This window comes from Rhinopithecus roxellana, chromosome 3 (genome assembly GCF_007565055.1).
Source record: "Rhinopithecus roxellana isolate Shanxi Qingling chromosome 3, ASM756505v1, whole genome shotgun sequence".
In the NCBI taxonomy this organism is placed as follows: Eukaryota; Metazoa; Chordata; class Mammalia; order Primates; family Cercopithecidae; genus Rhinopithecus; species Rhinopithecus roxellana.
In genome coordinates, this window is record NC_044551.1 from 175349990 (window position 1) to 175374281 (window position 24292).

The 24292-nt window shown below is 44.8% G+C and overlaps 1 protein-coding gene across 2 annotated transcripts in view; it reads right to left on the reverse strand.

Moving 5' to 3' along the window:
* DOCK2 (dedicator of cytokinesis 2) overlaps window positions 1-24292 on the reverse strand; it is a 447672-nt gene that overhangs the window by 13683 nt on the left and 409697 nt on the right. For both annotated transcript variants that reach the window (XM_030926872.1, XM_030926873.1), the window contains 8 exons: window positions 23638-23727; window positions 21953-22057; window positions 19125-19266; window positions 14006-14087; window positions 12624-12708; window positions 11727-11813; window positions 2014-2190; window positions 488-571 (listed from right to left, as the gene is read on the reverse strand). In XM_030926872.1, the coding sequence (XP_030782732.1) occupies window positions 488-571; window positions 2014-2190; window positions 11727-11813; window positions 12624-12708; window positions 14006-14087; window positions 19125-19266; window positions 21953-22057; window positions 23638-23727 (852 nt within the window). The remainder of the gene's footprint in view (window positions 1-487; window positions 572-2013; window positions 2191-11726; window positions 11814-12623; window positions 12709-14005; window positions 14088-19124; window positions 19267-21952; window positions 22058-23637; window positions 23728-24292) is intronic.

Sequence of the window (24292 nt, forward strand, 5' to 3'; positions counted from 1 at the left end):
CCAAGCACACAAAGGCCTCGCTTATTTTCAAAATCTGATATCCATCTGAGCATTATTGCAACAAACTGGGTCAGCTTTAAAAGGAGGAGAAGTGGGAGTAGGGGCTCAAGTCTTCCATTATCAGATTGGCCTGTGCTGGGTGTCGGGGGAAGGTGCTGGTTTGGAGTGTGGGGGCCTGGTGTTCATTTTCATCCCTCTGTGAAAAGCCATCCCCTGAATTCAACATCAAATAAGATAATCTTAGCACCATCCAGCATAGCATTGCTGCCTCGCACCATGCAACACCCAAGAGTGCAGTGCCCCAAATCTCTGTTCCAGGATGAACCTGCTCAGGTGTGATACAGAGTTGGAAGAGGGGTTGAAAAGCAAGGGACAGGAGGGCATGTGAATTTAGGCTGCCTCAGCCAGAGCCTAGCTTGGGGCAAGTGAACCATGGTGGGGGGAGAGGAAGGAGGGCACGATGCTCCCCCCGCCAGCTCTGCTTTACCTGCCATGCAATCAGGTCCTTGAGGTGGGTCAGCTTGTCCTGGTCCTCAGGGTGGTCCCTGACGTACTCCTCAGTGAAGAAGGCCTGGGGAGGACAGACAGGAGGTCAGGGTTTCCTGTTCATTTGGCATTTCACAGCCAATCTCTTTGCCACTGGGAGAAGATTCAATTTGAGAGGGGCAAGGATGAGGTCACAGGCATGTGGATGGAACATGAGTGAGAGGTCTGGAGAGACCGACAATGTTTTATCTCCTTTGAGGTTCGGATCAGTACCCAGTGGGAATGGGCTGCAAACTCTGGGGAAGTCATTCTCAAAGTCAGGTTCCTGAGCCAGTAGCAGCAGCAGTACTTTGGAACTTGTTAGAGATGCAAATTCTCTAGTCCCAGCCCAGACAGCCTGGATCAGAAACTCTGGGGATGGGGTGAGGACCTGTGTGTCAGGAAGCACTGTAGGAGATTCTGATGCTCTTTTCAAGTTTGAGAACATTGCTCTGTGGAAAATAATTCAGTGAGGAATCTCACTGGGTGGGTGCTCCAGCTCACCTCATGGCCTCCCTCTTTGCAAGTGACCCTGGCAGTCCCTTTCTGGGGCTCATGTCCTTAGTGTGTGCACATGTATAAACAGACATATCCTATCACTGCTCAAGGTTGCACAAAGGGTTACCAATGATGACTGCACGGGTATCGGAGGGTAGCTGGAAGGATTGATTAGGTGACTGGAATTATTGTCCCTGAATTACACTACGGTGTGGTATTCTTAGTTTTACATCAACTGATAACATAGGAAAGATAATAGGGGATTCGTCAACAGATTTGTTAGAATGAGGAGTTCATTTTTCCTTCAGTGTCTGCTAGATGAAAACCAAGTAAGAACTTTCTATTCTATTTCAATGCCAAGAAAAGCTATGTCTCCTTCCTGAGAAATGGGTATTATCCTTCCAGTGGATAATGTGACTCATATAAGTGATGCTATTTCCCTTTTTGCCATGAACACCAGGAAGCTCAAAAATAAAATCTGTGGCTCAAAAGTGTGGGGCTTTTCTGGAGGGAACTTATGACTTTGATATCTAGATTATAGCTCCCTTCTTGGAGTTGATCTTTTAGTTTGTATGTCTTTTCACAGATTCTGAGTTTCATTTCTTTTCATTTGTACACATCATTTCACATCCTCTGTGGAAGAGGTGGGTTTATACAACTGGCATGTACTTTTATGGTCTGGCTCACACTCATCCCAGAGCCTTTCCTTAATAGAGCCACCTGAATCTGCCCAGTGAGATAAGGGGCCTTTATGACCCCTGCCCCTTCTTGTCCCAGCACAGGGTGTGGAAAGGAGGGTGGGAGGGAGACAGGAGCTCAGCTAAGACATGAGGCTGTAGAAACATGAGGGCCAACCAAGCTGAGGGTCCCTTTGGGGACAAGAACAGCCAAAGTAGGATAAGTGACATGTAGCTGCATCTGCCCCCTGGGTCCTCCCACCACTGCTCTGTTCACTGAGCTCCCGTGGACTTGGAGCACAGAAATCCTCACCTTCTCATACTTGGCGAAGCCTCCCATGACAGCAGGGTCCACAATCCCATTCAGGAGCATGGAGAGTGGGTTGATGGGAAGAGTCTCATCACTCTGATACTGGTTTATCATCATCAGGATCTTCTCATTGGCCGTGGACATGGTTTCTATGGCATTCTCCAGAGGACTAATTGTGGTCTGTTGAAAATGAGATCACCAGGAAGAAAAGGCCTTAGTTAAGTCACTTTAAAAACAGGTATTACTGGTATTGATTTCACTTGGGGTGGGAATTCAAATGAGGCAATGCTCCCTAAGGGGCTATAACAGACTCTTGTAATTACTGAGCTCTGGAGGCTGTCTGCTCTCTGGGGAGAGACAGGCTGGCTTTCTGCTTAGTGACAAAGGGATTTCTTTGGGGAGGCAGAAGCAGGAAGTATCAGGTACTTGCTGAGGCTTCAGATGCTGAGTGTGCCCCAGAGAAGGCACACTTATTATCTGGGTGAAATACATGCCATTTCAACCCTTTCAGTATTGGTTGGGCAGATACTATGTGTGAGTTATTGGCTAGAGAGATTAGAGTAGCTTGTGATGTAGGCACCCAGCCTGGCACATAGTAGGTCCTAAGACTGGTTGTTAGATGGGTCACTGTTCCAAGGTAGATTCACTTTAGTTGGGAAAATTAAGCCGAACACCTCTCCAACACCTCTTGGAAGGCAGAATAAACAGAGTGCCATCCAAAGCTAACTGGCAAAAAGTGCAGTTTGCAAGAGCATGAGATCTGGAGTAGAAACCTAAAGTAGAGGTCGGCAAACATTTTCTGTAAAAGGGCCAGATAGTAAATATTTTAGGATTTGCAGGCCAGATGGTGTCTGCTGCAACTACTCAACTCTGTTATTGTAGGGCAAAAGCACCTACAGGCAGTATGTAAATGAATGAGAATGCTGTTCCAATAAAACTGCAGAAATAGGTGACGGGTGGAATTTGGTCCATGGCCCATAGTTTGCTGACCAATGAACTAAACTGAAACAAACTAAATAAAAATCTTAAATTTGCTAAGACTTGTTTTGTGGTCTAACACATGATCATTACTGAAGAGTGTTCCATGTGCGCCTCCGAAAAATGTGTATGCTGTTGCTGTGGGGTAGATTGTTCTATATATGTCTGTTAGGTCCATTGTGCTCTAAAATGTAGTTTCAGTTCAATGTTTTCTTATTGTTTTTCTGGCTAAATGGTCAGTCCAATGTTGAAAAGTTGAAAAGGATATTGAAATACCCTACCATCCTTATGTCTCCCTCCAGATCTCCTAATGTCTACTTTATATATTTCAGTGCTCCAACATTGGGTGTATATGTGTTTACAATTTTTATATCCTCTTGATGAACTGACCCCTTTGTCACTATAAAATGACCTTGTCTTTTTTTTTTTTTTTTTTAAGTTTTTCACTTAAAGTCTATTTTGTCTGAAATAAATATAGCTGCCCCTACACTCTTTTTAAAAGTTTTCCTTTGCATGGAATATATTTTTCCATCCCTTCACTCTCAGTCTATGAGTGTCTTTAAAGGTGAGGTAAGTCTCTTGTAGGCAACATATCAGATAGTTTGGCTCTGTATCCCCACCCAAATCTCATCTTGTAGCTCCCATAATTCTCACATGTTGTGGGAGGGACCTAGTGGGAGATGATTGAATCATGGGGGCGGGTCTTTCCCAGGCTGTTCTTGTGATAGTGAATGGGTCTCATGAGATCTCATGGTTTTAAAAAAAAAGGGAGTTTCCCTGCACAAGCTCTCTCTTTGCCTGCTGCCATCCACGAAAGATGGGACATGCTCCTCCCTGCCTTCCTCCATGGTTGTGAGGCCTCCCCAGCCATGTAGAACTGTAAGTCCAATAGACGTCTTTCTTTTGTAAGTTGCCTAGTCTCAGGTGTGCCTTCATCGGCAATGTGAAAACGGACTAATATACAATATCATTAGGTTTTTTTGTTATTGTTGTTCACTCTGTGCCTTTTGATTATTGAATTTAATCCATTTACATTCAGTCATTACTGATAGGTAAGGACTTACTAATGCCATTCTGTTCATTGTTTTCTGGTTGTTTTATAGATTCTTTGTTCTTTTTTCCTTTATTACATTCTTCCTTTGTGATTTGATGGCTTTCTGTAGTGATATGCTGTGGGTCTTTTATGTTTTGTACAATCTATTATAGGCTTTTGCTTTGTAGTTACCCTGAGGCTTACATAAAACATACATATAACTGGCTATTTAAAGCTGATTAACAACTTAATTTTGATCATATACACAAACTTCAATTTTACTCCCTCTCCTCCCATGTTTTATGTTTCAGATGTCACAATTTACATGAAAAATAATTTGTATCTTTAACAAACTATTAGAGATTTAGTTGTTCTTTTATATATTTTTTGCCTTTAAATCTTTATACTAATCAATTTGCCCACCATCATTAAAGTATTAGCATGCTTTGGATTTGACAATGTACATATTTTTTAGCAGCAAGTTTTATATTTTCATGTTTTCACATTACTAACTAGCATCCTCTTCCGTCAACTTGAAGAACTACCTTTAGTATTTCTTGTAAGGCAGGTCTAATGATGCTTAACTCAGCTTTTGTTTGTCTGAGAAAGACTTTTGGGTCTCTTTGGATTTATCTTATGTGTTGTCCTTTGGACTTTCTGGATCTAGATTTCTATTTTCTTTCCTAGATTTGGAAAGTTTTCTGTCATTTCTTTGGATATGTTCTCTGTTCATTTCTCCCTCTCTCTTATTTTAGTACTCAATAATGCGTATGTTGTTACACTTGATGGTGTCCCATAATTCTCTTATACCAGCCTCGTTCTTTTTCATTCTCTTTTCTTTTTGCTCCTCAGGTTATATGATTTCCAGTGATTTGTCTTCAAGCTCACTAATCCTTTCTTCTGCTTGATCTAGTCTGCTACTGAACCCTTCTATGGCATTTTTCAGTTCAGTTATAATATTCCTAAGCTCTATGATTTCTGTTTGGTACACTTTATGCTTTTTCTTTGTTAGAATTCTCGGTTTGTTCTTGCATTGCTCTCCCGTCCTTGGTGAGAATCTTCATGAGCATTATTTGGATTCCCTGAGTAAATCACATGTCTTGACTCCACACATTTCGGTTTCTGGAGATTTATCTTGTTCCTTTACTTGGAATATATTGCCCTGTTTCTTCATTTTCCTTTGGTTTCTGTGTTGGTTTCTCTGCATTAGATAAGACAGTTCTCTCTCCCAGTCTTGTCAGACTGGCCTTGTGTAGAAGAAGGATCTGACCAATCCATCCAATCTGAAATGTTAGGGTTCCTCTCAAATCTCTGTTTGCCCAGACTGCTGTCTCTGTTTTTGGTAGACCCCTATTGCTTAGAATGTGCCACTTCCTGTCAGTACCCTGAGACAGATAAGGCAGGGGCTAGACTCTCTAGATGTAGCTGAAAAGGTTGGAGTATTAAATGTGTGTTCTAGTTCCTTCCATCTTCATTATGAAGCTGAGCATGGGTGATTAGCTCTCACTCTCTCTGCCCTAAGCTGGGGAGAGAATCTGTGGCAAGTACCTATACTCAGGTTCAGGCTGCACTCTCTGATTCTGGGGATATAGTTGTTGAAATTGGACCCACTGTATATCCACCTCTTTTTGTGTGGTCTAGGGCCACTCAGGAAGACAAAATCCCATTGACTGCCAGAGCTACATCATTAAGAGGACAGTCCCTTGAGTGGGAACTCTAGTGTGGCACTTGGTATGTGGCCAAACTCCTTGCAGGAAGAATGGATTGACCTGGATTTATCACTGGGTTGAGACAGAGGAAAGGCTTGTAAAGTGCCAACCTCTGGCTCTGGCTATTGGAGAACGATTATTTGTTTGCCCTATTAGCTTCCTGATGCAAGATTGTTAGATGCCAGGCCATCAAGTAGCCACTGGAAGTGTGTGCCCCTTCCAGAAAGAAAATGGGAGCTGTTCATTTCTGCCCATTTTCTGCACTGCTCCAAGGGGATGTAACCCCTGGAAGTGTCTGTGCACCCATTTAAAACCATCTCTTTGTTCTGTGATCTAGGGAGACTTGCATACACCTGCTCCCTTCTGTTCCCAGAGCTAAGAGGTTTAGATGGAATCCCTTTAGAGATAGTTCTAAAAGTTGGGACACTCAATGCATAGCATAAACCTTATCTAGGGAGGAATAGGGGTGTTGCAATTTTTTAAGCCCTTTCTTTGCACCACTCTCAGGGAATGAAGCCCTGGAAGTGCTTTTATACCTGTATAAAACTGCTGCTTTTTTTTTTTTCCTCCTGTGGTCTTTGGAGACATGCATATGCCAGTCCCCTCTGCTCCCAGAGCTAGGGTGTTTAGGATACAGCCCTTGGGTGGAAGCTGTAAAAGTTGGGAAACTCGATGTGTGGACAAACTCCTTCCAGGAGGGATTCATAAACCTGTAGTTATTGCCGGGGTGAGCCAGGAGGGAAGGCTTGAGAAGTGACAGCCTGCTTCTCAGGCTGCCAGTGGGTTAATATGTGTTTGCCCCTTAACTCCTCAGTGGAAGTTATGTAGAAGCCAGGCTGCCATGTAGCCACTGGAAGAGTGTGTCATAAATGCCTTCCGGGGAGAAGCAGGGGATTCCATTTATAAAAGACCCTTTACTACACTCTTCTCAGGGGATGGAATGCCTGAAAGTTCATGTGCACCCATATAAAACCACTGATTTTTTCCTGTGGTCTAAAGAGACTTGCATGTGTCTAACTCTGCACAGTCTCAGAGTTGGTAAGTTGAAAGCCAACCAATGAAGAAACTCCAAATTAGAATGGTATATGTGAGGTCCAAGCCCTCCTGGGGAACCTTAGAATTAGGGTAGTATATGTGAGATCCAACCCCTCCTCTCTACAGGGAGAGAAGATGAGTACTGGCAATTTCTTTCTCCATTTTATGGCACAGTGTCAGAGCAGGGTGCATGCCTGAGTGTGCCTCAGCTTTTCGTATCGATTCAATGTGGATGTTTACTCAGTGCCTGGTAGGTAGAAGTCCCTCACTTCATCTCTGAGTTTCTCTCAGAGGGAATTGATCCATGAGTAGATGTTTATCTGGTGCATTTGGGGGTGGAGGGAGAGCCAGGAGCTTCCTAGTCTGCTATGTTGCTAGTTGTCTTCTTGGTCATCTTTTTAAACCGTTTCTGTGAAATTATAGCCTCCTCACTCCCTTACCCTGTATCTGGATGTTTTTGAAGATGACTGATCTCTGCAGTCAGATCAGAGATCAGATCTCTGCCCTGGGAATTGACTGACTGACTCTCTCTCTTTCTTTCTCTCTCATATACACACACACATAGATACACATACACATGCATGCCCACACACCCTACACCTGCACATGCACACACATATAATGTTAACTGAAGGAGAACGCTGTCCAACTGGGCTGCAGCCATAGTCCTCCAAAGTGAAACCTATGGTCTAGTATCTGTCAAGTACACAGACCAACTCTGTGGGGGCTCTGAGGGGCCAAGGTGTAGACTGACTGAGTTATAAGGAAAACCTATCACCACCGCTTGGATTGAGCCCAGCGCCACACCTGCATTTGAACAATAGCCTGCCATATCTGAAAGACTCAGGCTTTAAGACGAGTCATTAAAAATGGAAAGAGCTATTGATTGGCTTTCCTCCTTGCTTTTGAAACTATTTTTAGATTCCCAAAGTGTTATCCTCATTATAGCCATTAGGAACAGAGAATGAGAATGAAAATAATTTTGGTTTCTCACCTATGGGCATTTGTGTAAACCAAATATGTAACTTTCAGATCATTACAGGAGTTATAGAGTTGGTGGGAGGCCTAGATTTCAGAAGCTAAACCCATGGTTTAGCTAATAACAGGAATAAAAGTAATGATCGTGATAATGAAGATGACTTCACTGATTGATTGCCTCCTGTGTGCCAGCCCATGCTGGCCACATTACACCCATGCTCATTTCATTGCCCCAAGAATAAGTTAAGTCACTTATCCCTGAGCCCCGGGGCAGAGCTGGAAAGAGAACTCAGGTATTTCTGATTCCAAAGGCGGGCTTCCTCCACTACATGTGAATCAAGCTTTGATACCACACTTGCCATCAACGGGCTGTTGGGACTTAGTCTAGCCCTCAAATCTCTGGTCTTTTCCCTAAGCTGAGCCTCAGTTTCTCTATCAACATAGTAACCCTTGCCAGGCTTGCTGTGAAGGGAAAATGAATTATTAGGGGAGGGTGCTTTGGAAAAAAATGTAAAAGTGTGTGTGGATGGGTGAGGGAACATACGATGAAAGAGAAAGTGATCTTGATCCCTGGCAATTATGTGGCATTTCATTTTATTTATTTGTTTAAACAAACAAATATTTTTGTTTATTTTTTTAGACGGAATCTTGCTCTGTTGTTGCCTGGGCTGGAGCGCAGTGGCATGATATCGGCTCACTGCAACCTCTGCCTCCTGGGTTCAAGCGATTCTTCTGCCTCAGCCTCCTGAGTAGTTGGGATTACAGGCACATGCCACCATGCCCAGCTAATTTTTGTATTTTTAGTAGAGACAGGGTTTCACCATGTTGGTCAGGCTGGTCTTGAACTCCTGACCTTGTGATCCGCCCACCTGGGCCTCCCAAATTGCTGAGATTGTAGGCATAAGCCACCACGTCCTGCCCAGCATTTCATATTTTTCAAAGCCATTTTACCAATATCGCCTTCTTAAGTCTAGCCAGGAATCCTATGAGCTGCACAGGACAGGTGCTCTCATGACCTCTGAGTTCTGCCACAATTGCTTTGGCAGTTCATGTCCCATTGCTGGGCCTCATTTTCTCATATACAAAATAACACAGGTAGACAAGAACCAGGAAGAATCCGGACAAAAAACTTGGAGAACTACAAGCCAAACCAGGTGGCGGAGGTCTGTCACTTAGCTAGCACATTGATTCTAACCTTTAAAAATGTAATTCAACAGAGATAGAGGAGAGGGTTGTTGCTACTGCACTTTGCCACAGCCCTTACTAGGCTATGAAGGTATTCGAGTTTATAGCTTTTGGACTAAAGGACACCTAAGGTCCCTTTAAGCTCTAAAGTTCCATCATTTTGCAATTCCTATTTATAGATGATTAAAACTAAGAGCCAGAGATATACAGTCCTTATCTAACATATATAACTCATTAGTAACCAAGTTGAATTTGGATCTCTGACCCCTAGATCAGGGCTCCTTGTAAAAACTCCATTTCTCAGGGCCAAGAACAAGAAAAAAATAAAACCCCAATAAGCAGAACTTATACTTGAAGCTCATCAGAAAATGCCTCTCTATATAAACATTACTGTAGTCATGACAATTTATGGAGGAAATAACCGAAAACAAGATAAAATTCATATAACACCATAACAATCTTTGGAAATGAAGTCACTTACAAGACCATTAAACTTTTGTATCTGAGACACCCTGAAATTCCTGCTAACTCATCTGAGAGAGGCCATTAAAGATAAATTCACTCTGGCCAACTTTCTGAAGGTTTCCCCAATGCCTTCTATGAAAAGGCGTCAGGATAAAAGAAACAAGCCAAAATCTTGACTATTTCTTTCCTAACTTCAAAACGCTGAGTTTATAAAATAAGGTAACCAGTTTAGACATTATGGGTGTCTGCATATTGATTGACTGATTAATTTATGTAAGTATTCTTTAGTTAGCATCAGTTGTGGGCCAGGGACTATTCTTAGCACTTGGAGATATGGCAGTAAATAAAATAGACAAAATACCTGTCTTCTTGGAATTTATATTCTAGTGCAGCTTATGGTCTAATGTTATATTAATATTCTCTTAATACTAAAAACAAACAAGAAAATTATGTAGTCTATTAGGAGATAAGTGCTTTGAGCTGACACACAGTAGCAGAGGGAATGGGAAGTACAGGGATGGGCTCTCTCAGTTTGTTACAGTTTGGCAGGAATGACTACAGAAGAGATGCCTTGCTGAGCACCACCAGGTGACAGGGCTCAGTCAGGGCTAAGGGCAGAGGCTACAGATTGGTAGAAAGTTTCTGATTCCTTACCTCCTAAATAGGGCTAATAATAGTATGCACCTCACGGGGACCTATGAGAATTAAATGAGATATTGCTATAAACCTCTGACACAGCACCTGGGGCACTTGTTAAAACTTATCATGTGCCATGAAGCAAGGGCACAGACACTTCCTTCCTTTTGGGGGTACTACCTGCTGGGGTGGGCTGTGGTGGGCTTCTTTTTCTTTTTCTTAAGGATAAAAAGATAAAGAGTTCAAGCCAGGTACCTGACAGGGGAGGTTAAAGTCATACCTTATCTCTTTTACTAACCTTGAACAATGCACTAATTAACTCTGCCTCTCGGTTCCCACATCTGTAAAATGGGAAGATTAATAATATCTACCTCACAGGGTTGCTGAGGGGTTGAAATGAGATCATGCATATGAACAGTTGAGCCCATACTCACAACAATTTTTTTTGCTCTCACCATCATTGTTATACTTTTCCAAGGTCTAAGTCATGCCTATAAAAAGGAGGCGAAAGGGCTCCTGAGCTGCTGGGCTCACTGACAAGAGAGGGTCATTAAGGGTAGAAGTGAAATTGTCTGATACAATAGCCTGATACGATAGCCTGAAAACGCAAGTCAGACCACGTACCTCCTCTGCTCGTGGCTCTGTGTCACTCAGTGGGAAAGTCAAAGTCCTTATGGTGGTCTACAAGGTCCTATGTGATCTGCTATCAGACGACTGCTACTCATCCTCACTTGTTCTGGTCTGGACACAAGCATACTCTGGCCCCAGGACCTTTGCACTTACTGTCCCCTCTGCTGGAATGTCTCTCTCTTCAATGTCAGCGTGGACCCCTTCCTCATTTTCTCCAGGCCTCTCCTCAACAGCCAATATAGAGGGAAGCATTCTCTGACTACCCTACTTAAAATAGCAATCCCTCATCCATCACCTTTCTGCTTTAATTGTTTCCATCACAGTTATCATCATCTGTCATATAGTTACTTTGACTTTTTAGTCCTCTTTCCCACTAGAATGGAAGCTCCATTGCAGAATCTCTAGGTCTTAAAACAGTGCCTAACATGTTAGGTGCACATTAAGTATTTTCTGAATGAATAAATAAATAAATAAGACATCCTAAATATGTCCACTTATAAGTTTCCTCACAACCACACTGACTATTCCTCTGTATCTTGGGAACTGCAAGATCTTTAGCTGTCTGAGGACATGGAGACCCTAAGCTGTGCTGAGAAGCAAAATAGGTGTTTATCTGCACAAGGGAGTTCAAACATTTGGATTCTAGCCAAATGATTTCTCTCTTCTGAGCCTCGGTTTGTCCAACTATAAAATGGGTTCATATGGGGCTACTGCACAGGTGCCCCCAAGCGGGTACTGTGATGAGAGGAGTATGAGCGGGGATGGAGATGATTGTGTTCCAGGCCCTCTGTGACACCCCACCCGCCCAACAGAAGCTCCCCATTCACGAGCTTTATTACTGGAGCCCATGGAAAGTTTCATTTGCAGGGAACAAAAAGGTTATCTGACACTTAAAAAAAATCTGAAAGGCATTATTCTGAATGCTGTCTGCATGGGAATGCTGGGACTCACACAGCAGCCTCAAAGAAAAACACGTCTCCTTTTTAAAGTCAAAGGGGCCTTCAGAGACTGGTTGTGCCCTGTGCATCGGAGGAGGGGTGGCCCTGCCATGAATGTCCTAGACTCACCTGCGACATGTGCACCACCTCAAACCAGCGCAGGATCCCCGGCAGCTTGTACGCAGTCACGAAGGAGGTTCTCTCAATCCACATGGACTGTCCGTGTGCAGGAGGTGGCAAAGGCGGGAAAGCAACAAACACATTTATGAAACCTGGGTATCAGAGAAGCTTGGCAGAAACCCAGCCAGGTCCCCAGGCCTCCCCTCTACCGGAAAGCAGAATAAATATTGCAAGACCCAGAAACATGCTCTCACCTTACCCTTAAGAATTCTTTCCCAACATAAACTGTAAGCTCTCCCTGGACTTAGGCCAAGTAAGTTTTAACCTGGGTTTATTAGCAGTCTGAATTTTTAGGCAATATTGAATGTATCCATTTGTTTTCTCGGGGAAGGGTTCCCCGTGTTCATTAGATTCTCAAAGAGGCAGTGGCTCCAAAAATATTAAGAATTACAGTCCAAGCCAAAGATCCGAGACTTGGAGACACCTCTTTATTCCAGTCTTGTTTGAATCCTAGCTGGACACACACACAGGAGACTAGCACTCAGGGGACAGCGATGACTAAACTGCTGTGACCTCTTACTGGTGTTTGCTGGAAGGTTTGATTTTATCAACACCCCTTCTTAGCCTGAGGGTTTCTACCTGCTGGCAATGCCTGAATGCCCTGTGGTTGAAAAGGTGCCTCTGACATGAGGTCCGGGTTCTGTATTAAAGGGAAAAAGGCTCAAGAAATAAGGACACAGGCCCTAATGGAAGAGACTGGGGAATGGACGTCATGGTATCCATGGAGGTTAGCTTTATTTTCTCTGGCTTTGGATCAAGTTCCTTCCCATTCTGAGGTTGGCTGATGCATGCTCTGGTTCCTCCAGGTGGCCCCAGGGAATGATCAAGAGTAGGGAAGATACTCACGGCAAACTCATTCTCCGGGTCTACGGTTCCCCTGCGCACAGGCCGGGAGTAGTGGAACCTTTGCACGTAGTTGGATTTGTAGAAGCTGAAAGACAGGAAGAGGCTGAGGCTCCTGGTAGCCATGGCCGGCTGCTGACACCTGATCTGACCCTGCACTGTCCAGGGAGGCTCATTACAGTAAACTTCAGGCCTAGTAGAGTCCCTTGTGGTGGCATTTAAAATCAAGGTCTGTGTTCTGGGCTCCATAAGAGTGACTTTTGCACAGGCTTTCCTGACAAGGCAACTTAGAAGGTAGACTGGGTATGCCCCTTTGAGAACACAGTACCCCTAGAGTATCCAGGCAATTGGAATCCTAACATGGATGGCCGAGGTCATGATTTCCTGTGATCTGCAACAAAGGAGCTGAGGTCTGAGCCTAATTTCCCAGGGGTGTCCTCAAAGGATTTCTTTAGGTATCCCAGCCAAACCCCCAAATCAGTCTTCTTGAATCCTTGGTGAGATTCTAACATCAGGGCCAGCAGAACACCATGCTAGCTGCATAGTTATTGTCCCCTGCTCATGGGTGCCTGTCTGAGAAGGTGAGAAGGTGAGGGGAGGCTGAGACCCAAGCTGAGCTCCACCTGCTCTGCTGTGGCACTTCATGAGGCTGCTGGGAGAGGCTGCCTCTCCCTAAAGGGTCCTTAATCTTGCAAAGCAGATCCTGTTTCTGACTGTCCCACCCAGAGGGGAGGACCTACTCTAAGACACTCAAGTGCTCCATTAGAACTTGGGCATGGGGTGGGGGGAATGAGCTGGGCAGCTGGGAGCCATACAGCCTTGGGTCCCACAGAGGCCCCACCTTGTGGCCTCATCAGTGACTTTGCAATCTGATCCAGAACAGGTGGACATCAGCCTTCATGGCACTTCCTCTAGTGTACCTTTATCAGAGCCAGAACACACCATTGTCAATGTACAACCTTCACACATGTTGAGAAGATGTCCCTCTGGGAGCATGTGCTCAGCATGGCCAAGGTCCCCTGTCTTCACCCTGCCTATCACTTGCCCAGCCACACTCTGTTTGTGGACTCCCTGGGGCCACTCTGAGATCAACCTGAGCAACAAATAGGCTGAGTGCATCCAGTTAAGCAAATGCTCAATGTTTGCTGAGGATTTGCTGAGCCATAACCCTGGCCCTCCTATCCTTCCTGGCTTCAGCCTTGTCAGGGGCAGAGCCCAGCTAATTGGAGGGTGATTCTTTGCCCAAGAGGAAAAGGGGGGAACAAACTGGCTAAGACAGAGAAGGAACTAGAAAGACACTGGGGTCTGTTCTGCCACCAGCTCAGTTTGGTGGTCCCAATGGGTTCTCTTCCCCATCCTTCTTCCCTGTGGACAATGAGTCTTACTTTATAATCTGGTCAGGCACTGGCTTATTCTTGAACCTGGGATGTTCATCCAAGACAGGCTGGACAGTGAAGCACTGGATGTCTGGAATCCATGTAGTTAAGGGCTTATATCTGTTGGCTGCAGGGACAGTTTTAAGTATAGCTGGTCCTTGCCGAGACCTTCCAGGCCAGGCTTTATGGAGCCACATTTTTACTGAATGATGAACCTCAGGTTGCTGGCTGCCCACTAGGCACTAATGACTAGTTAGTTACTGAGGTCCTTATCAGTGCTGTCACCTTGCAACCTTATGCCAGGGCTCAGCTCCTATAAACAGAGTTGGCTAGTGGTGTTTAATCATCATCATTGCTATATTATCATTAATAATAATACCATTGAATGAATTTATAGCTCTCAAATCAATTGCAGAGTACATCTCCTCATGATTTCATTTGATCTTCTCAGTTCCACTGAGTGTATTATTAACCTAAATTGTCCCCTTCGAGGCCAGAGAAGCCAGGCCACTTGTTGAAGGTCACACAACTTGTAAGAACAGATCCAAGTTTGTATTCAGGTAGTTTAACTCTAAGCTCAGAATTCTTTCACTCTGGACTCGCTACTCAAAGGTGGCCCTCTGACCAGTAGTATCAGCATCACCTGTAAGTTGTTAGAAGTGGAGACTCTGGACTATCTGAGAACCAACTGAGTCCGGATCTGTGAAAGATCCTGGGGTGATACATATGCATGCTAAAGTTTGAGAAGCACTGCTATAGAATATGCAAATAAATGTCATTTTGCACTCCAACTCTGAAAATTTGAAAGCAACTCCCTGCGGCAGGATGGTAAGGAGCTGTGTTCAGACTCGGAAAAGAGTTCCATGGTGGACGAGTGATGTCTGCAACAGGCATAGATATTGAAGAGGCACTATGTGGGTCAGACTCATGTCATGCCTCTTCTAGATCTGTCTTTAGTCCTTTTAAGCTGACAATATGGCAAACTGAATGAACAAAGTCAGTGGTCACTGGTCCCATTCCTGACCCTCTTCCCTTTCCCTACCTCCCATTTCTTCTTTACCCACATCTTTTATTTAGGTATTCAAGGTCTTTTCCCTCTATTCTACTCAATGACCACCATGACTCCAAAAAAATCTTCACCTGGGCCTGACTTGTCTGCCAACTAAGGAATCAAGAACTCCTCTGGCTAGCATTCAAAGCTAGGCTAACATGGCCTTCACCCATTTTTTCATCATTATCTGGATAACCAATGGATCCTACTACTCCCTTTCCCTGGAACCTTTTCCCTCATCAGCACCCCTCTCTTGTGAACCCTTTGGACAGATGTCAAACACCACAGTCCATGAAAACAAAATTCATCCCCCAGTTGGGAATTGTTTGCTTTCCTTTGGCTTTCCACAGCCTTTGTCTGTGCTTCTCTTAGGAAATACCCTCCAGCTCCCTGTCGGCTTCCTCCTCCCACTAGCCCACCTGACACCCTCCATTCCTGCCCAGATTGTGAGCTTCTTCATGGCAGAGACTATGGTTCTTTCACACATAAGAAATGACCAAAACCTAGTTCCAGATTAAATTGAATTGCCTCTCTCTGATGAACTTACTCTATGCTTATATGTTAGGGTTTTCATTGATTTACTTCTGATGCCTGTTTCTGCCTTAAATAGATTTCTCTTCGTAAGAGAGGAAAATGTTTAACACGAATGAATAAATCTCAGTGAAAGTATTTCTACGATTTTTAGGGAAACCCTTTTCTTTCTCAAGCCATGTGGCCAACAGCCTGCTCTGGGAAGAAAATCACTCTGGATTAAGTCTAGGGCAGGGGTTGGCAAACTATGGTCTTGCAGTCAAATCTGGTTCACTGCCTGTTTTTGTAAGGCCCAGAGGCTAAGAATAGTTTTCAATGGAGGGAAAAAGAGTATTTTGTAACATGTGAAAATGATAGAAAGTTCAAATTTTAGTGTCCATAGAGTTTTATTGGAACACAGCAATATCTGTGCATTTTTGGGTTTTCAGTGGCTGCTCTCCCACTACAACAGCAGAGCTGAGTAGTTGTGACAGAGGCTGCATGGTCACGAACACTAAAATACTGCCCATCTGACCCCTTCCAGAAAGTTTGCAGACTCCTGTTTTAGAGAAGGTTCTAGGTCATGTTTACTGATCTTGGCCACTGGTCTTGGCCCAAGAGGAGAATTCAAACCTGTCCAGGGGAAGCCCGTGACACGAGTCCCCTGAATTTGTGCCAGGAGGATGGCTGGTGAGGTTGTTGTGCCACATGTTGAATGTATGCGTGGAACTGGGGCCCCAGAGGGCTGGGCAACTGCAGACCCCCTACAAAGAGACTTTGGCTTTCAATGATCGTTCCCTACTTGGATACCTAAGTGAGAAATGAGATCTGTCACCCTCTCAGACTGCTTATCAGCTTTTTCGCAAGTGAAGGCAAGAGAAGAGAGCATTAAGAACTCAATATTTTGTCCAAAAGCAGGCCTGAGTTCAAATCCCAGCTCCATCACTTCCTAGTTATGACCTTGTGCAAGCTGCTTAAATTCTGTGAGCCTCAGTTTTCCTATTAGCAAAATGCAGAAAGCAATAATACCTAACTTGTAGAAGTATTGGAGGGTAAAACAACAATGCGTGTAAAATGCCTAGTGCATGATAAACAGTTAATAAAGAGAATGCTGTTCATCAATCTTTTAAAAAATGACGGTGTACCAGAACACAGGTTTTCAGACAGACAGATCGTGAGGTTTAAGTACTGATTCCATCACTAACTAGCTTTGTAACCTTAGGCAAACCACTTTATGTCTCTGCCCCACATATTTCTTCTCCATGAAATAGGGAAAATCAACACTCCCTTTAGAGGGTCTTATAGGATACAAAGCCTGCAGTTCCATGAAAACGACATTTAGCAAATAATAGCCCTTCCCCTCTTCTTTTGCACCTGCCTCCTGGCACTGAACCAGGGGAGAGCTATGTCCCAGAAACACGTACTCTCTCCCTAGCCTCATGTTAAAAGGCCACACAGCTGTTCAATCCCAGGAGGTCCACTTAGAAAGGCCTTAGAACTAATCCCATGTCTCGCCTATAACCAAACTCATATTTGTAACCGGCCCAGCCCACCACCAGTTGCATTTCCTCCTGCAAATAACCATGGTAGAGCAGGTATGCAGGGCAGGCAAGCATAATGAAAAGGTTACAGATGAATGTTTACCACTGGAGAGAAGAATATTTGGATTAAAGTACAGCAGACTGAGCAGACCAGTCATGCAACCTGTTAACCCCATTTTAAAGGCTGTAACTTAATTTGTGCTAAAGGGTGCAATGCTGGGAGCTAGGCTGAGTTAATGCGCTCCCTGGCTCAGCAGTTGGCCCTATTCTTGCATTTATATGCTCTCTGCCATGTGAATCCTGTCTGTTGCCCAGCACCAGCTGCTGGCCCACTAAACACCATGCTTGGCCGCACTGGCACTCACTTATACTGCACCCTAGCATCACCCCATGCGACTTCTGTGTACTGTTTACTCCAAGTGAGCTGGCTGCTTCTCTGCCTCCTTCCTCCCTTTCTCTATTTATTTATCTCTTTTCTTCTTTCCTCTTTCTGTGTTGTTTCCTTTTTATTTTTATTAATCAACAAATATTTACTGGGAGTCCCTTTGTACCAGGCACAAGGGAGGGGGGACTTAACTGCAGGGAGCAAGCCATGGCAAGCATCTTCCCTCATGGAGCTTACATTCTAGCTCACCTCCATGCATGTTTAAAAAGTGCCAGAGATAAGGGCAAATTGAGACAGATTTTCCAAGGAAAATGGAGCTTGAGATACTGGGGTCATGAAGAGTTCAGAAAAGGCCACATTTGACAATAGAAAGGCCATGGCAGACCTCTTCCAGAAGGTGACGCCAAGCTAGGGTCTGATGGGTAAGAGACAGCTAGTCATGTAAGGAGCTGAGGCAGGGCACCCCAAGCAGAGAGAACAGAGAATATGAATGCTCAGAGGCAGCAACAAGCTGGGCACATCACAGGAACAGAAACAAGACCATTGTGGTCAGAGGGATGTGATAAAGGGAAAGAAGGATGGGGGATGATAACGCTGAACAGGCAGGCAGGGGTCAGATCATGGATGGCCCTGCAGGCCTTGCTTAGCAGTTTTGATTTTATTATGATGGCAATGTGGCATCATTTCAGTTCATGGAGACTGCTATGCTCCTTACTGCCTAAGGCCTCTGCACAGAAGCATCCTTCCTTCTGTCTGGGATATTCTCCCCATCTCCTGCTAAGCTTTGGTTGTTTGTCATCTCAAACGTCACCTTCCTCAAGGATGCCTTCTCTCCTTTCCCAACCACAGTACTCTGCATGGCTTCCTCAAGGCACAGATTATATTTTTGTAAATAAATATGGAATAGTGCAGTTAGTCACTTAATGCCTCTTTTAGTTGCTACACTGTAAGCTCCCTGAATGTAGGACCATTTTGTGAATGAAAATCTCCAGTCCTTTGCACCTTGCTTAGCATAGAGTCAGGGCTTGAGAGTATTCAATATAAGAATGAATGACTGAGTGAGTGAATTAATCAATGCAAACCACATTTACGATGTATTGAGATGGGTTCTTTGGATCTCATCTCGAATATTTACTGGGAGTCACTCTGTACCAGGCACCACGGGAGATGGGAACTTACTGCAGAGAGCAAGCCAGAGCAACCACGGGGTTGACATTCTAGCTCACATTCATGCACTTTTTAAAAAGCACCAAAGATAACAGGAAATGGAGACAAAGGAGAATGGCGTGAACCCGGGAGGCGGAGCTTGCAGTGAGCTGAGATCCGGCCACTGCACTCCAGCCTGGGTGACAGAGCGAGACTCCGTCTCAAAAAAAAAAAAAAAAAAAAAAAAAAAAAAAAAAAAAAAAAAAAAAAAAAAATTTCCAAACCAAACAGAGCTCAAGATACCAGGATCATGAAGAGATCAGAAAAGGATCCAAAGAACATGGATCCAAAGAACATGTTGCATGTTCCTGTGACATGGCACCATGGCAATGATTCTGGCAGCAGCTCTGAGCTCTAAGGTGGGTCTGTGTGGGCTGCAGCCCCAGCAGGGCTGCTCAGGTCTGGCTCATTGGCTAGGGCATTCTCCAAGGATACACTGGCCTGGAGCATTCTTCACATCATCTCCCGGGGCAGAGGTGGTGTTCATCTTCTCTGCATTGGGGAACTGGGTCATCAGCTGCATCTGGAAATCTTCTCTTCGCTCATACTCCTTCCCACGGTAGATGAACACTTTGTTCTGTAGAGAAAGGATGCTCATTAGAGATTCGGGGACCCAGGTGTGAAGAAAGGGGCCAAGTAAAGCTGGGGAGCTTGTAAAATGACCACGGTCTATGGGGACCTCCAGTGCATCACTCTCCTCTTGGTTTCCCTACTGAGGGAAAGGAAGAGCTCAACTCACTGACCTAGCAGAGGCCATCACTACTCTAAAGAGTCTAGAGGAAGGGAAGATCATGGATGCTGAGAACTTTCTTCTTACCATCCTATGTACAGCTTCCAGAATAATTACTCACTCAGGTTTCACTGTGTCACACCCACTCTCCTATATACATGGCCACATTTTCCCATTGCCTGTAATGGGCCATGTGGGCTGGACTTGTGAGCTGGAAGGACTCAGTTTTCATATCCTCATTGCCTGGTTTCTGGCTCTAAGCCTGTGAAAACACACTCTTTATCCTTCCTGACCATGTGCATCTCTTATAGACCAGTGGTTCTCAACTAAAGGTGATGTTGTCTCCCAAAGGACATCGGCAGTATCTGGAAACATTTTTTGGTTGTCACAACTGGGAGTGGGGGATGCTACTAGAACCTACGGGGTAGAGGCTAGGGATGCTGCTAACATCCTACGATGCACAGCACAGCCCCACAGTGAAGAATTTCCAGGCCCAAAATATCAATAGTGCTGAGGTTGAGAAATTGCTCTAGACATCAGTGCCATCCACACTGCCTAAAATGGCCCCTAAGTTCTTCTATCCAAACACACATCTGTCATTTATCTCTACATATCAGTGCTTCCAAACCTAGCTGATTGTCCAAGAAGCCTAGGAGACTTTTAAAAATTCAGATTCCCAGCTGGGCGCAGTGGCTCACTCCTGTAATCCCAGCACTTTGGGAGGCCAAGACAGGTGGATCATGAGGTCAAGAGATAAAGACCATCCTGCCCAACATGGTGAAACCCTGTATCTACTAAAAATACAAAAATTAACTGGGTGTGGTGGTGCGTGCCTGAAGTCCCAGCTACTTGGGAGGCTGAGGCAGGATAATAGCTTGAACCTGGGAGGCGGAGGTTGCAGTGAGCTGAGGTCAAGCCACTGCACTACAACCTGGGTGACAGAGCATGACTCTGTTTCAAAAACACAAAAAAGAAAAGAAAAAAATTCAGATGCCCAGGGCCCACTCCAGACCTGCTGAAATGGAATCTGTGGGAGTGGGGCCCAGGAGTCTGCACTTTTAACAAGTTCCCCCATGGGATTCTGATGTACAGCCAGGTTTGGGAAGCCACCTCTACTTCCTCCATGAAGCCTGCACCCCTCTCTGCAGCTCATGGCAGTCACTCCTGCAGGCCCACTCTCACCTCCACATTGATTGTTGATTAATAACTGTGAGTGATTTATCTCCTTGACTAGACTAAATCAAGTGAGGTTGGAGACCAGATTTGCCATTTCTTTTGTATTTCCTTCACCCCAGAATTGAACCATAGACTCCCAGACTGAAGGAAGCCTACTGGTGATCTAATCCAATTTATCACATGATAGGTAAATAAGCCACTACAGCAGCGGTTCAGAAACTGTGCTCCAGGGACACCTGAGGGTCCCAAGACCCTCTCAGGAACCAGAAGATCACACTGTTTTCATAATAACATGAAAGCTGTTACTTATCCTTTTCATTCTCATTCTCCCATGAGGGTACAAAGGAGCTTTCCAAGGCTGCGAGATGTGTGATCGCAACAGATTGCAGAAGCAGACATGAGAATCTAGATGTCTTAAGTCAGACATTAAAGAGATTTGCAGAAATGTGAAGCAATCTCGTGATTTTCACTGATTTTTTTTATTGGAAAATAGAGGTATTTTTCCTAAAATTGCAGTTTATGTTAACATGTAATGGGTTTATTATTGCCATTTTTATTTTTTTAAATTTTATTTATTTTTTGAGACAGGGTCTCTCTTTGTTACCCAGGCTGGATGGAGTGCAGTGGCTCCATCATGACTCACTGTAGCCTCAGCCTTCTGGGTTCAAGTAATCCTCCTGTCTCAGGGCCCAAATAGCTGGGATTATAGGTGTGCATCACCACGCCCAGTTAATTTTTGTATTTTTTGTAGAGACAGGGTTTCACCATGTTACCTAGGCTGGTCTTGAACTTCTGAGCTCAAGTAATCTGCCCACCTCAGCCTCCCAAAGTGCTGGGATTACAGGCATCAGCCACCATGCCTGGACCATTTTTGTTATTTTCAAATAAATGAACACTTTAAAAAACATTTTCTTAGTTTTAATTTCTCATGTGGTAAATGTAGATAGAGATTATCTTTATACACACAGGTTCTTTGGGGTCTTCAATCATTTTTAAAAAGAGAAAGAAGGTTTTGAAACCAAAAGGTCCGAGAATGACTGCTCTACAGTAACTCCTGGCAGCAAACCTCTGCCAGCAAATATCCTCCAGCCACTCTTTGAACACCTCATTCCAGTGATGGGAAACTGACTACCTCATGAGGCAGCTGTAGTTGCTGTGTAGTTAAAGAAACACAGTAGATGAGAGATGCTGTTGATTAGGATGGGAGCATTGACTGGGGAGTCTCCTGGGGATGGGGGCAGCACTCAGAGAAGAGCACCGCTTCTGAGCACAAGCAAATCCTCAAAGCATAGAGGGACCGCTGAGATGCCGAGGCCCCGGGGCTCTCGCCTGGTGTCCAAGTCACCCCCAAACTCACCCGCAGGAAGGAGGGGAATCCCTGGCCATAGTATCCAACAGCAAAGTAGTCTGGTTTGGGCCTGAGGATTTTCATGATGCTTTCATAGAATTTTGCCTGCTGGATCTAAAGGAAGAAAATAAGGTTTGTTGCAACACAGAAGTGTATCAAAGGCACATTCAACTCCAAGAGGCCTTAGTGAAGAAATTATTATACCAGAACCAATGAGCCATGTGCATATATTTGTATATCTGTGCTATGTCTATAATCACAATAGTAATAGCTATATTTACAGTATACCAGGGACTGTGTTAATCACTCTACCTGCACTAGAGTGGTTACTTGAATCATCCTTGTAATAATCCCATAAGTATCTCCATTTTGCAGATAAAGAAATGGTATCTCATAAAGCAGCCAGTAACCATGGAGCTGAACCCAGTAAGCTGCCTCCAGGGTTCCCATCATTGCATCTCTGCTCCCGCCTCCATGCACACTTGGGCATGGATTTGTAAGGCTATGGAATGAATAAATGTCCCTGGATACAGCTGTTTTCCTGTGCATGTATACCTAAGACATTTCATCTATTCTAAGAGGTGTGTGTTTTCCATATTTTAACATCTCTGGAAACAGTCTGAATCTTACTTTACACCTAATGGCATCTTATAACTGCAGTTGGCTCTGAAGGAATCATGACACGGCACAATAAAAAGAATGGTGTATGATCGATGGCATCTTCCATTTGATACAATCTGGAAGATATATGTGGATCTAGACATATGCCGGTGTGATGTGGACTCTGTGCAGGCAAGTACACATACATTAGTGTGTGTCTGAATGTATCCTCTGTGTGTGTGTGTGTGTGTGTTGTCTTGGGCATAGGCATTGGCAAACATCTATGTGGAGGTACACATGGGGTAGGTATCAGGTGTCTCTTGGTGTGTGTATTTGCATATTATCTTACAAACAGTGAAAACAATTAACAGCTCAGTTGTTTTTAACAAGATCACCATACTTTCCCCCCACCAAAAGCTATCAATCCTTTTCGAACATTCCGACTCTGTAAGTCGCTGGCCTGGCCTCTCTAAACAGGCTAAGAGGGGTCCCTGGGGTCCTGCTGCTCAGGCAGCCAGAAAATATGTGGGGAGTGTGGGTGGGAGGGAAGCAGCCAAAAAGTTCTGCATTTCCCTGCAGAGTCCAACTCCCCGCCAAATCCAGGCTTCTGCAGTACAAGCAGGATCAGCTGGGCTGGCTTCCCCTGCTCTCCACTTCCCCCACCAAATCGTGAGCATCGATGCTAATGGGAGTAACCAGATGGGGAGCATTTTAATGTGATTTATCTGTTAATCAGAAAGCACAAATTTGTGTTTTTATTTAATTGGTTTAGTGATTTGTGGAACTTTTACTGCAAATGTAGCACAGCGTTTATTGGGGCTGTAGCAGCGGCGGCAGTTGCAGCCCCACACAGGTACCCATTGCTCCCTCTGAGACGCTGTCACTGAAGCATTTCCCCACGACATCTCTCTTTGGAAATACTCCCAACGGGAAGGGAGATGCTCAGTATGGCCTCGCTCAGGTCCTCCTTCCATTCATTTTCTATTTCCCTAACCCCGCCTGGTCCTCATCCCCATCTCCCCAGGATCTCGGGTGAGCTGAGGCCCTGAGCACCCAGCCTGCAGGGCATTCAGCCTTCCCAGGGGATACCTTACCAGGTTCTGGCTGAGCAGCTCATAGTCAAAGATCTCCATCTCGTACTGTTCCGCCAGCTCCTTGCACAGACTGATGGCCTCTTCCCACATCTACAGGAAGGTCACAGGGACAAAGGTGAGGCAGCACCTCTGGGTTTGCAGAGCCCTTGCTGAGGAAGGGACCCCGGCTTAGCTGTGCTTCCTGGGACTGAGTGGAAACCTCGCTCTGATCCAGACCCACCCCCCATTCAGAGGGACTGGGGGGCTTCCTAGAGAGGACGACCTTCCTCTGGCCTCTCACCCGAGTTTCTTGATAAATAATTGAGTAGGCACAGATGAGGCTAAACCCTTTAATTACGTGCTCTCTGATTCTTCACAACCACTCTGAGAGGTAACTGACACCATCTTCATTGTCCAGGTAAGAAACAGAGGTTCAGAGAGGCCTGGCAACCTGTCCCGGGTCAAACGTCTCACTAAAAGCAGTCAGGATGCAAGCCTCCGTGTGTCTCCAGGGCCTTCCTCTTCAGTCCTTGCCTCCCACATGCTCGTGTTGAGTGACTGAAACCTTTGATTCCCTCACCTCCTCAGAGAAGTATTGGCCCCCTTTTCCAAAGATAAATGGTTCACAGAGAAGTGAACAAGGTGGCCCAAGGTCAGAGTTTCCAGGGACAAAGTT